Source organism: Rhinoderma darwinii, chromosome 2, assembly GCF_050947455.1.
Source record: "Rhinoderma darwinii isolate aRhiDar2 chromosome 2, aRhiDar2.hap1, whole genome shotgun sequence".
NCBI classification, from domain to species: Eukaryota; Metazoa; Chordata; class Amphibia; order Anura; family Rhinodermatidae; genus Rhinoderma; species Rhinoderma darwinii.
In genome coordinates, this window is record NC_134688.1 from 227,691,753 (window position 1) to 227,703,869 (window position 12,117).

A 12,117-nucleotide genomic window follows, 5' to 3' on the forward strand; every position below is an offset into this window, starting at 1 on the left:
AATAACAGGCTGAACAGTCAATGGGGCGTGTACGGTCAAGCTGGTGTGTTAGTATAGCTGTGACACTGTCCAATCAGATATGGACAGTGCCATAGCATGAGAGAGTGTGCGATTGCAGTCTTTTCATCCGAACAGGCAAGGGGGCGTGTCCACGCTCCCCAGCTCTTACATGGTCCGTAGCAGAGACACGCCCCCTTGCCGGTTCGTCAGACAAAGTACAAGACTGATCTCTCACAAGAGCTGAATAGATGAGCCCGCATGTGCGCTCTCTCCACAGCTCTGTCCGTAGCACTGACACATACTGCATTTTGTTACTTTGTCCCATCCATTGTGGCGCTGTCACAGACTTGCCAAAGTATTTCCCCACTGGTTTCCTGTAGTAACATAGTGTGAACATACGCTGAGGAATATTTTTTTTTTTTGCTGATGTACAGCTTGGAGATTAAACAGTCTTCTCAAACACATACCTGAAAAGCCTGAAAATTTCAGGGGTGACGGGTTTGCAGCGGATGCTTTAGTAGGAGTGGTACCCTGTGCTCCTGGGGACTGGTTTGCTTTCGAAGGGGTCTTTTTCCGGGGAGTGGCTGCAGCCCCTGCTTTGGCAGCAAGCTCTGTGAACAAAATCAAAGATATGGGGTAAGGTTGCAATGCATCAGAACAGGGGTCAAGTGAAACTTAATGCAACATAGATTTCCATTTATGCACAGTAGCCCTAATATTCAAAACTACTCGCCCTATGCACTCTATATAATATCAATAAATTCCACACCTAGTACCAATATCAGGAAGATAACAAGAACTGACAGCGCTTCATAGGGAAACAGAATGGAACTAGTCAATAGCAAAAACTGCGGGTGAACACACTTCCTTATAGGCGTTGCGCTGATTAGAAGATGTATTTGTGTTTGCGATGAAGCTGCGGAAAGGCCCCCCCCCCCCAAGGACTCCTCAAGGTGGAACCGGCTAAAGATGCTCGAAGATACAGGGGAAAAAAAAAAAATGGGAATTTTCACGGCTGTTGCTTGAAGGATGCAAAGTCCTAGAAGATGGATTTTCTATTTTTTCACATACTATATTAACCCCTTAACGCCGAAGGACGGATATATCCGTCCTCAGCAGCTGCTAGTTCGCGCAGGAGGACGGATATATCAGTCCTGTGATCGCGCGGGTACTGACAGTTGACCCACGCGATCAGCGGCAGGAGCACGGTTGTTATACACAGCCTGGCTCCTGCTGCAACTGCCGGAATCGAAGCGCGCGCCGATTCCGGCAGTTTAACCCATTAAATGCCGCTGTCAATAGTGACAGCGGCATTTAATGTGTTTGACAGAAGGGGGAGCTCCCTCTGTCACCCCATCGGCGCCCCCGCAAACAAATCGCGGGTCGCCGTCGGGTTTCCATGACAGCCGGGGGTCTAACAAAGACCTCCAGGTCTGTCTTCAGCATCTGCCTGTTAGGCGATGCCGGAGGCATGACCTAACAGGTTGCCTGTCAGTTTTACACTGACAGGCAATAATGCTTTGGTATACGAAGTATACCAAAGCATTATATATGCGATCGGCACATCGCATAGTGAAGTCCCCTGATGGGACTAAAAAAAAAAAAAAGTAAAACAGTTAAATAAAGTTTGTGAAAAAAAAACTAAAAAAAATTACAGTCAAAGTCAAATAAAACTACTTTTTTGCCCCAAAAAGTGGTTTTATTTAATAAAACGGTCAAAACAAAATCACACATACACATATATGGTATCCCCGCGATCGTAACAACTTGACCAATAAAATGAACGCATTAATTAAACCGCCGGATGAACGGCGTCCAAAGAAAACGCAAAAAACAACGGCAAAATTCTCTCTTTTCTCCCATTCCCCCCATAAAAAATAAAATAAAAGTTAATCTATAAGTCCTATGTACCCCAAAATAGTACTAATGAAAACTACACATTGTCCCGCAAAAATCAAGCCCACATACGGCCACATCGACGGAAAAATAAAAAAATGACGGCTCTTGGAACGCGGCGATGCAAAAACAAGTAATTTTTTTCTAAAAGGGTTTTTATTGTGCAAACGTAGGAAAAACATATAAAACCTTTACATATTTGGTATCCCCGTAATCGTGCCGACCCATAGAATAAAGTTAACATGTTATTTACGCTGCATAGTAAACGGCGTAAATTTATAACGTGAAAATCAATGCTGGAATAGCTGCTTATTTTCAATTCTCTCCTAAAATAAAGTTAATAAAAGTTAATCAATATATTATAAGCATCTAAAAATGGTACAATTACAAAATACAACTCGTCCCGGAAAAAACAAGCCCTTACTCGGCTATATAGACGGAATAAAAAAACAGTTACGACTCTTGGAATGCGACCATGAAAAAACAAAAAATAATCCTTGGTCATTAACGTGCAAAATGGCCCGGTCATTAAGGGGTTAAATAACATTTCTACTGCAAGGGAAATATGTGACTGGTCAGAGGTTTCTGAAGCAGGACCCACAGAACTGATCCCTGGGGCCAGCTTTGCCAGCAAAAGGTGGTCAATAACCCTTTTAACGAAATAGAAACGGTTACCTTTGACATGCTGGTTAATCAGATCTTTCTCCGGGCTCTGTAGTTCTTGCCAACCTTCAAGCTCGGTGAGGTCATCAATTTTCTTGGTAGTTGCCCGAGCACGTTCCAGTTTCTCAAACATACACTTGATGTGGTACCACTCCTTCATGTCTCCGGCAGATTCACTGAAGGGATTTGGAACGATTTTTCCAATCCGCACTATTCCCTTTGCAATTTTTTCTTTACATTTCTTGCAACCAGCAGTCCCACGCTTGGCGTACTCTACACAATACCGCTGCTCTGCCATGTTGTGACAACTAGAAACTTGTATAGAAAATCTTAAATGTGAGGTACTGAGAAGAGTTAAGTGGGAAGAGTAGCAACGGAAAGCAATAGGGCACAGAAAAGTTTTCTTTGTCGATAGCTGGCAGAAGGTCCTTTCTGCCTGATGAAGAAGTTTATATATTCTTTTCATAAAAATCTGTAAGAACAGTACAAACATACAAAGCAAAGTAAAGTAAAGTAAAACCCGGCTTGTGACGTGGGATACACAACACATTGCACACTTTCTGCATTACAATCTCAATATATAAACAGAAAACTAAAGAGACTGCTCCACTGTAGAAGAGTCAATTTTAGAGTAATTATTAAGCGTAGGGATTTGACTTATTATTTCAACAATGCAATTTTGGATCGAGCCAGTCCCTTGTAAGTTAGCCCTCCCACGATTTGGTTACTTAAAGAGGCTCTGTCACCAGATTAGAAGTGCCCTATCTCCTACATAATGTGATTGGCGCTGTAATGTAGATAACAGCAGTGGTTTTTATTTCGAAAAAAGATACATTTTGACAGAGTTATGACCTATTTGAGATTTATGCTAATGACTTTCTTAATAGACAACTGGTTGTGTTTTTACTTTTGACCAAGTGGGCGTTGTACAGAGGAGTGTATGACGCTGACCAATCAGCATCATACACTTCTCTCCATTCATGTATTCACACACAGCGTGATCTCGCAAGATCACGATGTGCTGTCACTTACTCACACATTAACGTTACTGAAGTGTCTTGAGAGTGAATAGACATTGCCTCCAGCCACCGTGATCTCGATGTGCTGTGCGTCCCACACAAACGTTACCGAAGTGTCAGGATTGTGACTAGACATCGTGTCCTGGCTGGAAGCAATGTTTATTCACTCTCAAGACACTTCAATAATGTTAATGTGTGAGTGACAGCAAGCGTGATCTTGCAAGATCACGCTGTGTGTGAGTACCTGAATGTAGACGTGTATGACGCTGATTGGTCAGCATTATACACTTCTATTTACAACGCCCACTTGGTCAAAAAGAAAACACACACCCAGTTGTCTATTAAGAAAGTAAATAGCATAAATCTAAAATAGGTCATAACTCCGTCAAAATGTATCGTTTTCTAAATAAAAAACACTGCTGTAATCTACATTACAGCGCCGATCACATCATGTAGGAGATTTTCCCATCAGAGACATTTATGACATATCCACAGGATGTCAAACGTCAGATAGATGCAGGTCCCACCTCTGGGACCCGCACCTCTCTCTAGAACAGGGCCCCCTAAACCCTGTTCCTACATCTCTGTGCTCCGGCTGACTCAAGTCCATGAAGGAGACAGCATAGCTCGCTGAGCTATGCTGTTTCCGTAAGTCCCATAGAACATAGAGCATGCTACGTTGCTTCCGTAATTGCCATTCACTACTATGGGAGTTACGGAAACAGCGTAGTTCAGCAAGCCATGCGGTTTCCGTAATTCATGGTCGGGGATCAAGCTTTTCAGCTACAACACATAGAAGTAGAATGGGGTTTAGGGGGCCCTGTTCTAGAGATAGGTGTGGGTCCCAGAGGTGGGACCCGCATCTATCTGACATTTATGACATATCCTGTGGATGTGTCAAACGTCTCTGATGGGAAAACCCCTTTAAAGAGGCTCTGTCACCAGATTTTGCAACCCCTATCTGCTATTGCAGCAGATAGGCGCTGCAATGTAGATTACAGTAACGTTTTTATTTTTAGAAAACGAGCATTTTTGGCCAAGTTATGACCATTTTTGTATTTATGCAAATGAGGCTTGCAAAAGTCCATGTGGGCGTGTTTAAAGTAAAAGTCCAAGTGGGCGTGTTTAAAGTAAAAGTCCAAGTGGGCGTGTTTAAAGTAAAAGTCCAAGTGGGCGTGTTTAAAGTAAAAGTCCAAGTGGGCGTGTTTAAAGTAAAAGTCCAAGTGGGCGTGTATTATGTGCGTACATCGGGGCGTTTTTACTACTTTTACTAGCTGGGCATTCTGACGAGAAGTATCATCCACTTCTCTTCACAACGCCCAGCTTCTGGCAGTGCAGACACAGCGTGTTCTCGAGAGATCACGCTGTGTCGTCACTCACAGGTCCTGCATCGTGTCGGACGAGCGAGGACACATCGGCACCAGAGGCTACAGTTGATTCTGCAGCAGCATCGGCGTTTGCAGGTAAGTCGATGTAGCTACTTACCTGCAAACGCTGATGCTGCTGCAGAATCAACTGTAGCCTCTGGTGCCGACACGATGCAGGACCTGGGGCAGGAAGTGAGTGACGTCACAGCGTGATCTCTCGAGAACACGCTGTGTGTCTGCACTGCCAGAAGCTGGGCGTTCTGAAGAGAAGTGGATGATACTTCTCGTCAGAACGCCCAGCTAGTAAAAGTAGTAAAAACGCCCCGATGTACGCACATAATACACGCCCACTTGGACTTTTGCAAGCCTCATTTGCATAAATACAAAAATGGTCATAACTTGGCCAAAAATGCTCGTTTTTTAAAAATAAAAACGTTACTGTAATCTACATTGCAGCGCCTATCTGCTGCAATAGCAGATAGGGGTTGCAAAATCTGGTGACAGAGCCTCTTTAAGTGAGTTTGACAAGAGTTCTCATGTTACATGGTTTTTAAAGTTTCGATAAACGTTCGACAAACTTCTGACAGGTCATAGTGACATGTCAGAGGTTTGGATTGGTGGTGGTCCGAGCACTGAGACCCCCACCAATCTCTAGAACGAAGCAGCTGAAGAACTCGTGTGAGCGCTCATCTGCTTCGTGTCTGTTCGTCTTTTTCCGGAAATAAATGTATCGGTGTACGGACGCAATAGAAAGTCTATGAGCCCGTACTCTGATACATCGGCCTTCCGGAAAAAGCCTAACAGAAACTAAGCAGCTGAGCGCTCACACGAGTGCTTCAGCTGCTTCGTTCTAGCAATTGGTGGGGGTCTCAGTGCTCGTACCCCCACCAATCCAAACTTCTGACATGTCACTATGACATGTCAGAAGTTTGTAGAACGTTTAGCTACACTTTAAGGCCCTATTACACAGGCCAATGATCTGGCAAACAAGAGTTCATATGAACAATCATTCCGAATCAGGGCAATGATCAGCTAAAGGAAGCGCAAACTCTCGTTCATCCGCTGATCTGCTCTTTTATGCAGAATTAAAAATCACCGTTGTCGGCAGCACTTCTCCCTGCGTAAACAGGCAGATGCACTGCCAACATGATGAAAACGTATGGGGACGAGCATTCGGAGTAACGACCGCTTGTCCCTATACATGAGCAATTATTGCTCCACGTGAAAGGTGCAAACGAGCACTGGTCGGGCCATGTAATAGGACTCCTAGCGTGAAAGAAAAAAAAAAGAGATACAAGCATCAAGCTCAACCCTTCTCAGTTCAATTACACCTCTTTCATTGCAAAGTTATTTATAACCCTCCATGATGTGGTCATCAGATTCGATCATTGTATCAGCCATTACTGCCTCTTGGGGTAGGGCATTCCATAGATAGACTACTCGAAGGCCTTATTCACACGAACGTGCTATACGGCCGTCACACGGACCTATGTAATTCAATGGGGCTGTTCACACGGCCGTTTCAAAGGACCGTGAAGGGTCCGTGAGAAAATAGGACATGTCCTATTTTTTCACGCATCCCTCCATAGTCTCTAGTCTATGGGGATTGCGTGATATCGCATCCTGCAGAGCAGAGCAAAGTTGCACCTCGGACATGAAAAATGGTCGTTTTTTCACATCCGAGAAGCGAAGCGCCTGTGTGAATCTAGCCTAACTGTAAAGAATCCTTTCCTATATTGAGGTCTGAAAAGCCTTTCTTCCACACGTACTATCTAGCTGCCCCACTCAAGCTCACCTATATCCTTTTTATAATGTGAAGCCCATATTATAGAGGCCTAGCCTTTGAAGTACAAAGGAAATGATGGATTTCCAATATACAAACATTTTACTGAACACATTGGGTAGTTTTTTGTATATTCTAACCCCAGGAGAACAAGCAGGCTTTTCAAACATAGCGCAGGGTAAAGTAGGAGCTGCCCAACGCAACCAATCACACTCCAGCTCTCAATTTTAGAAGGTCTTTAGATAATGAGAGCAGCAACGTGATTGGGCGCTATGGGCAGCTACCCCACTTTCCCTCTGCACTAGTTTTGATAAATCTTCCCTTAGTTGACAGAAATCTAGCTGGTTATAATGGACGAGAACAGTGAACACGGAAGGGGTTACAGCCACGACACAGATTACATATATAAAAAGCTGACGAGATTCAGCCGAAAGACGCTAAATACACTTAGGGTGTCCCCCATCGGAAGGTTCACGTGTACAAGTTTAGAACTCCGCGCCCCAGTAAGACTAAAAGACCATGTGATATAGCGCTCCGCTCGCTACGGCTGCAAACGCCTCTATAGAACTACGAAAATAATTTTCATCCTCATAGCCCCTGTCTTCTCAGTTACCTTGTGTCAAGGCCTTACAACGCGTCCCTCGTCTCTGCTCAGCAGGCTGCATTCAGGAAAGACCGGGGCGGTTGGAGGCCTGGCAGGCCCCGTGTAGTGGCGACTTCCCCTTTAAAAACGGAGGAGGAACATAATTTCGGCGCTGAAGCAAACCAGCAAGGAGCTAATGACGTCACGTTTAAAGGCACAAGGGGGAAAACAAATCTGCCGACAAAAATACATTTGTCTGGTGACGTCAGCACGCAGCGTTCTGCTTGGTATCGTCCTACGAGCCACGTCTCCTGCTACGTGTGCGGGGGAATGTGAGTGGTCAGGAGGAGGAGGAGGAGGCGGAGGAGAGGCGGTACATTTACACATCTTTACTTTGGAGTTGGGTTGGCTTAGTAGTTTTATATATCGGGGAAATTAATGGATAAATTAATTGTAAAAATAAACGGATCACCTAATATCAGTATGTTTTTTTTCTAAGGATTCATAACACTATATATACCTGAGCAAATCTATTTTGGAATTACATTTTTTTTTTATAATAAAGGGGGTATTCTCATCTTAGAATGTTATGGCATCTTTCTCTATCATACGCCTTGACATTATAACTGGAGAGGGTTCGACCTCTGGGACACTTGCCGATCGCAAGGTCCCTTTGGCTTTTTCCTTGCTTCTGTGTATCAGACCCCCATCAGTGATGGCATAACCCAGAGCCACACCATTACTTCCTTTGGTGGGAGAACTGGTCATAGCCAGGCGTGTAACAGAGATAATACAGAGGAAGGTGAGGGATCCTAAAGGTAATTACTGTCTATTGCCAAGTTTAATATTTTAGTGGAAAGCTGCTACATGCATTATCACCCTGAAGATCGCTGTTCCTGTCCGTTAGTCCCAGGAGTCAGCTGTAATACACAGCTGACACCTGCAGAATATGGAGCGGGCGCAGCGCGTGAGCCCACTCCATATATAACCCCCCGCACCACGACATGCTATTAAGTCGTGGTGCGCGAAGGCGTTAAAGTGTTGCGGTTGGTGCAAAGTGAAAATTAACATTTTCCACTGATATGCCATTTTAGTGCACAATATGTTGTGCCCAGTTTGTGCCACTGAAGATGAATACCTTATACAATGTTGAGCGGGTTCTCTCGGATATAAAATATATATGTGGACGTAAGCTGGTGTTTGGGCACGCTGTGGGGCTCAGAAGGGAGGGAGCGCCATTTGGTTTTTGGAGCGCAGATTTTGCTTGGTAATAGTTCTGTTTGGGGTTTTGCTGGTATTTCAGTTAATAATTATAATGTGGGGGCTTATCTAAGATGGGCAGAGTACATCAGGACATAATAAGAGGGTATAATCATGCAGTAAATAAATAATAATTCATAGTAAGGATGTCGCGATACCAGAATTTGGACTTCGATACCGATACTTTGTGTAGTATTGCGATTTCGATACCAATTCGATACTTTGCCAACAGTAATAATAAAAAAAAAAGTTCTTCCATTTTCTGATGTGAGGCGCGTGGTGTGATAATAAATTTTGAATGTGCCTCACATTAATAGTAATTAACCCCATCATGTTTCTCAGTCATAATGGGTTAATATGTAAGGTACATGATGGGGTTAATTACTGTTAAAGTGAGGCACATGGAGGTTAAATTCATCATCATACCTTGTGCCCCACAATAAGTGATAGAAAGCATTTTTTTTATTTTTTTTACAGCGTACACATCATAAATGATGCAAAAAAATTGTTGTGCAGGATATTACGGCCGCGCCAACACCGAATATGTGTATGTTTTATGTATGTTTTATGTTTATGTATTGAGACTTATTTTAATGTTTATTGTAAAAAATGTGTATGTGTATTTTTTTTTATTTAACATTATTTTATGTTTTTACTTTATTTTTTAAACTTTAATGTACTGCCATATATCAGATATTACAGTACATTAGCCTGTGTACTAATTGTACACAGGCAGTTGTTAGGACATACCTAAGTATGCCCTAACAACAGGAAATATGGTAGGACAGCCCTGGGGTCCTTCAATGGACCCTGGGCTGTCTGCCCATATATGGTATGTCCCTCAATCGCGTCACAGGAATTCCCTGTGACACGATCCAAGGGGCATCCCCCCTTCTCATTTTCCCTTGAATGCTGCAGTCCGCTGTGATCGCAGCATTCACTGGAATAGCGATGGAGATGAGGTTTCTCTGATCTTTGCCAGCGGGGCTGCGGCTGTGTAATTCCTGACAGGAAATGGGCGCGTGGTCAGCATGAGGAGATGCCCGCCATGTTCTGTCTTCAGTGCATGTCTCATTAGTGCAGCGCCGGCCGCATCGCATCATCCTGTCCCCGCGCACTTGTTATCAGGACTCAGGAGCACAGCAATGGCTGTATTACAAAGCCGCCGCCCCGCTCTCATACATTCATGTGTTACAATACTGAGCTGTGTGGCCGCACAGCTAAGTATCGAAATACATGAAATAACGGTATCAAACTGTTTGGGGATGCAGAGTATTGAAACAGTATCGAAGTTTCGGTGCATCGTGCATCCCTAATTCATAGATATGCTGCTGGTGTCGCACTGATAAATGGCGCCCGATCTTATCCGCTTTTGGACACTGCACAATTTCTGTCGCTATATTCTGAGAGCCAGGACTTTTTTATTTTTTCTTCACTGGAGCCCTGTGAGGGCTTATTTGTTGCGGAACAATCTGTAGTTTTCATTGGTACCATTTTAGGGTACATGTGATTTTTTTAATAATTTTTTATTAATTTTTTTGGCAAGCAAAGTGACAAAAAAACATAAATTCTGACAATGTTTTTTGTCTTTTTTTTTTACAGTGTTCACCGTGCGCTATAAATGACATTTTACCTTATTCTGCGGGTCGATCCGATTACGGCGATACCAGATGTATATCGTTTTTTTATGTTTTGTGGCGTTTGCGCAATAAAATCACTTAGATAAAAAAAAATTTTTTATGTCACCATATTCTGAGAGCCATAACTTTTTTCTTTTTCAGTCCAAAAAGCTGTGTAAGGGCTTGTTTCTTTGTGGAACAGGTTGTAGTTTTTATAGGTATTATTTTGGGGTACATTCGACTTTTTGATCACTTTTTATTCTATATTTTGGGAGGGTTGATGACCAAAAAAATTGTGATTCTGACATCGTTTTTTAATTATTATTTTTTTCGTTGTTCACCGTGCGGGAAAAATAATATTATAGTTTTGGTCGTTATGAACACGGTTATACCAAATATGTGTACTTTTTTTATGGGAAAAAAAGCATTTTATTTTTTTTGTAACTTATAACTTATATTTACACTTTTATAAAACATTTTTATAACTTTTTTTTACTTTTTACTTGAAGACTGGCAGCACTGATCGCTGCTATAATACATTACATTACCTAGGTAGTGTAACGTATTACAAACTGTCAGTGTGACGCTGAGAGTCACACTGACAGGAAGCTTATGAGGACTGGCCTCCGGCTGGTACTCATAGGCTGCCGTCTATGGCAGAACCGGGGGCCGTTGTATGGCCTCCGGTTTTGCCGTGCAACCGACTGCAGCACCCACAATCGTTGCTACAACAAACTTTCCCTGCGATCATATCGGGACCTGAACCAATCAGGTCCCGATCATGTCTCTGGGACCAGAGGCCGGGGTTAACAGCACGATCCGGGCGTCAGCGGTACTCTGAGACACCCGGATCGCGCTTTTAACACCCACCGTGAATTCACGTTGGCGCTTCAGAGAGCCCGGCAAGTGCCGACGTGAATTTACTGTGGGCGGTCAGGAAGCGGTTAATTCGTATTTCTTCCTATTTATTACTCTTTTTATCCTTGGCCGCAATATCGCACACCTGTATCTTTGGTCTACAGTATAGAGCAGCCGAGTTGCAGGTAAGGACAGGTTATATTTATAGACGATATAACTTCAATTATAAGACGTTGAGATGTCCCCTTCTTTCATGTTCTTTTCAGCCTTTGCCCAGTTATATCAGTTTCTGGGAAAGCTGAGTGACAGCATATATGGCCGCAACTAAGCTCTCATAGAGGTTGTCACAAAGTTCCCCAAACCCTAGTGATAAAGTGAGACATCATCTGCCTGTATACACCATAGTAGTTGTCAGCCAAACTAGTGCGTAATTTTTTTTAACGTTTATTTGTATGCAGAAATTCTGTGAAGAAAGACACGCCCATTAGCCGCACCCACCAGATAAACCACGTCCTATAAGACACACTCACCAATCCGTCTCTATAACCAAAGTGTCCCTGTGAGTCCGCTGAAAAAAAGTCACGACATGTCCGTTCTTTGGGCGTTTTTCGCGCATCACGCACCCATTGATGTCAATGGGTGCGTGAAAACCACGCATGTCGCACGGAAGCACTTCCGTGCTAACAGCCTGATTCGCGCAACAGCTGTGAAAAGGATGAATGAAAACAGAAAAGCACCACGTGCTTTTCTGTTTACAAACATCCAAACGGAGTGTCATAATGATGGCGGCTGCGCGAAAATCACGCAGCCGCGCATCATATGGGGCTGTCACACGGAGCTGTTAAGTACCTTTTGTGCAAAAACGCCGCGCTCGTGTGAATCCAGCCTTAGGATCCAGCCTTAGAATCCAGCCTGTCCCTCGTGGGAAAACCCCTTTAACTTTTAGGCTGGGTTCACACACCCTATTTACGGACGTAATTCGGGCGTTTTAACCTCGAATTACGTCCGAAAATACGGCTCCAATTCGCCGGCAAAAATCTGCCCATTCATTTGAATGGGCTTTACGATG

General features: G+C 43.5%; 1 protein-coding gene across 1 annotated transcript in view; it reads right to left on the bottom strand.

Annotated features, from left to right (window-relative positions):
* LIG3 (DNA ligase 3) overlaps positions 1–7,574 on the bottom strand; it is a 29,463-nt gene extending 21,889 nt beyond the window's left edge. Inside the window, exons 1-3 of the mRNA XM_075852910.1 lie at positions 7,342–7,574; positions 2,572–3,031; positions 468–611 (exon numbers count right to left, since the gene is read on the bottom strand). Of these exons, the coding sequence (XP_075709025.1) occupies positions 468–611; positions 2,572–3,025 (598 nt within the window). The 5' untranslated portion in view covers positions 3,026–3,031; positions 7,342–7,574. The remainder of the gene's footprint in view (positions 1–467; positions 612–2,571; positions 3,032–7,341) is intronic.
* Positions 7,575–12,117: the final 4,543 nt, after the last annotated feature.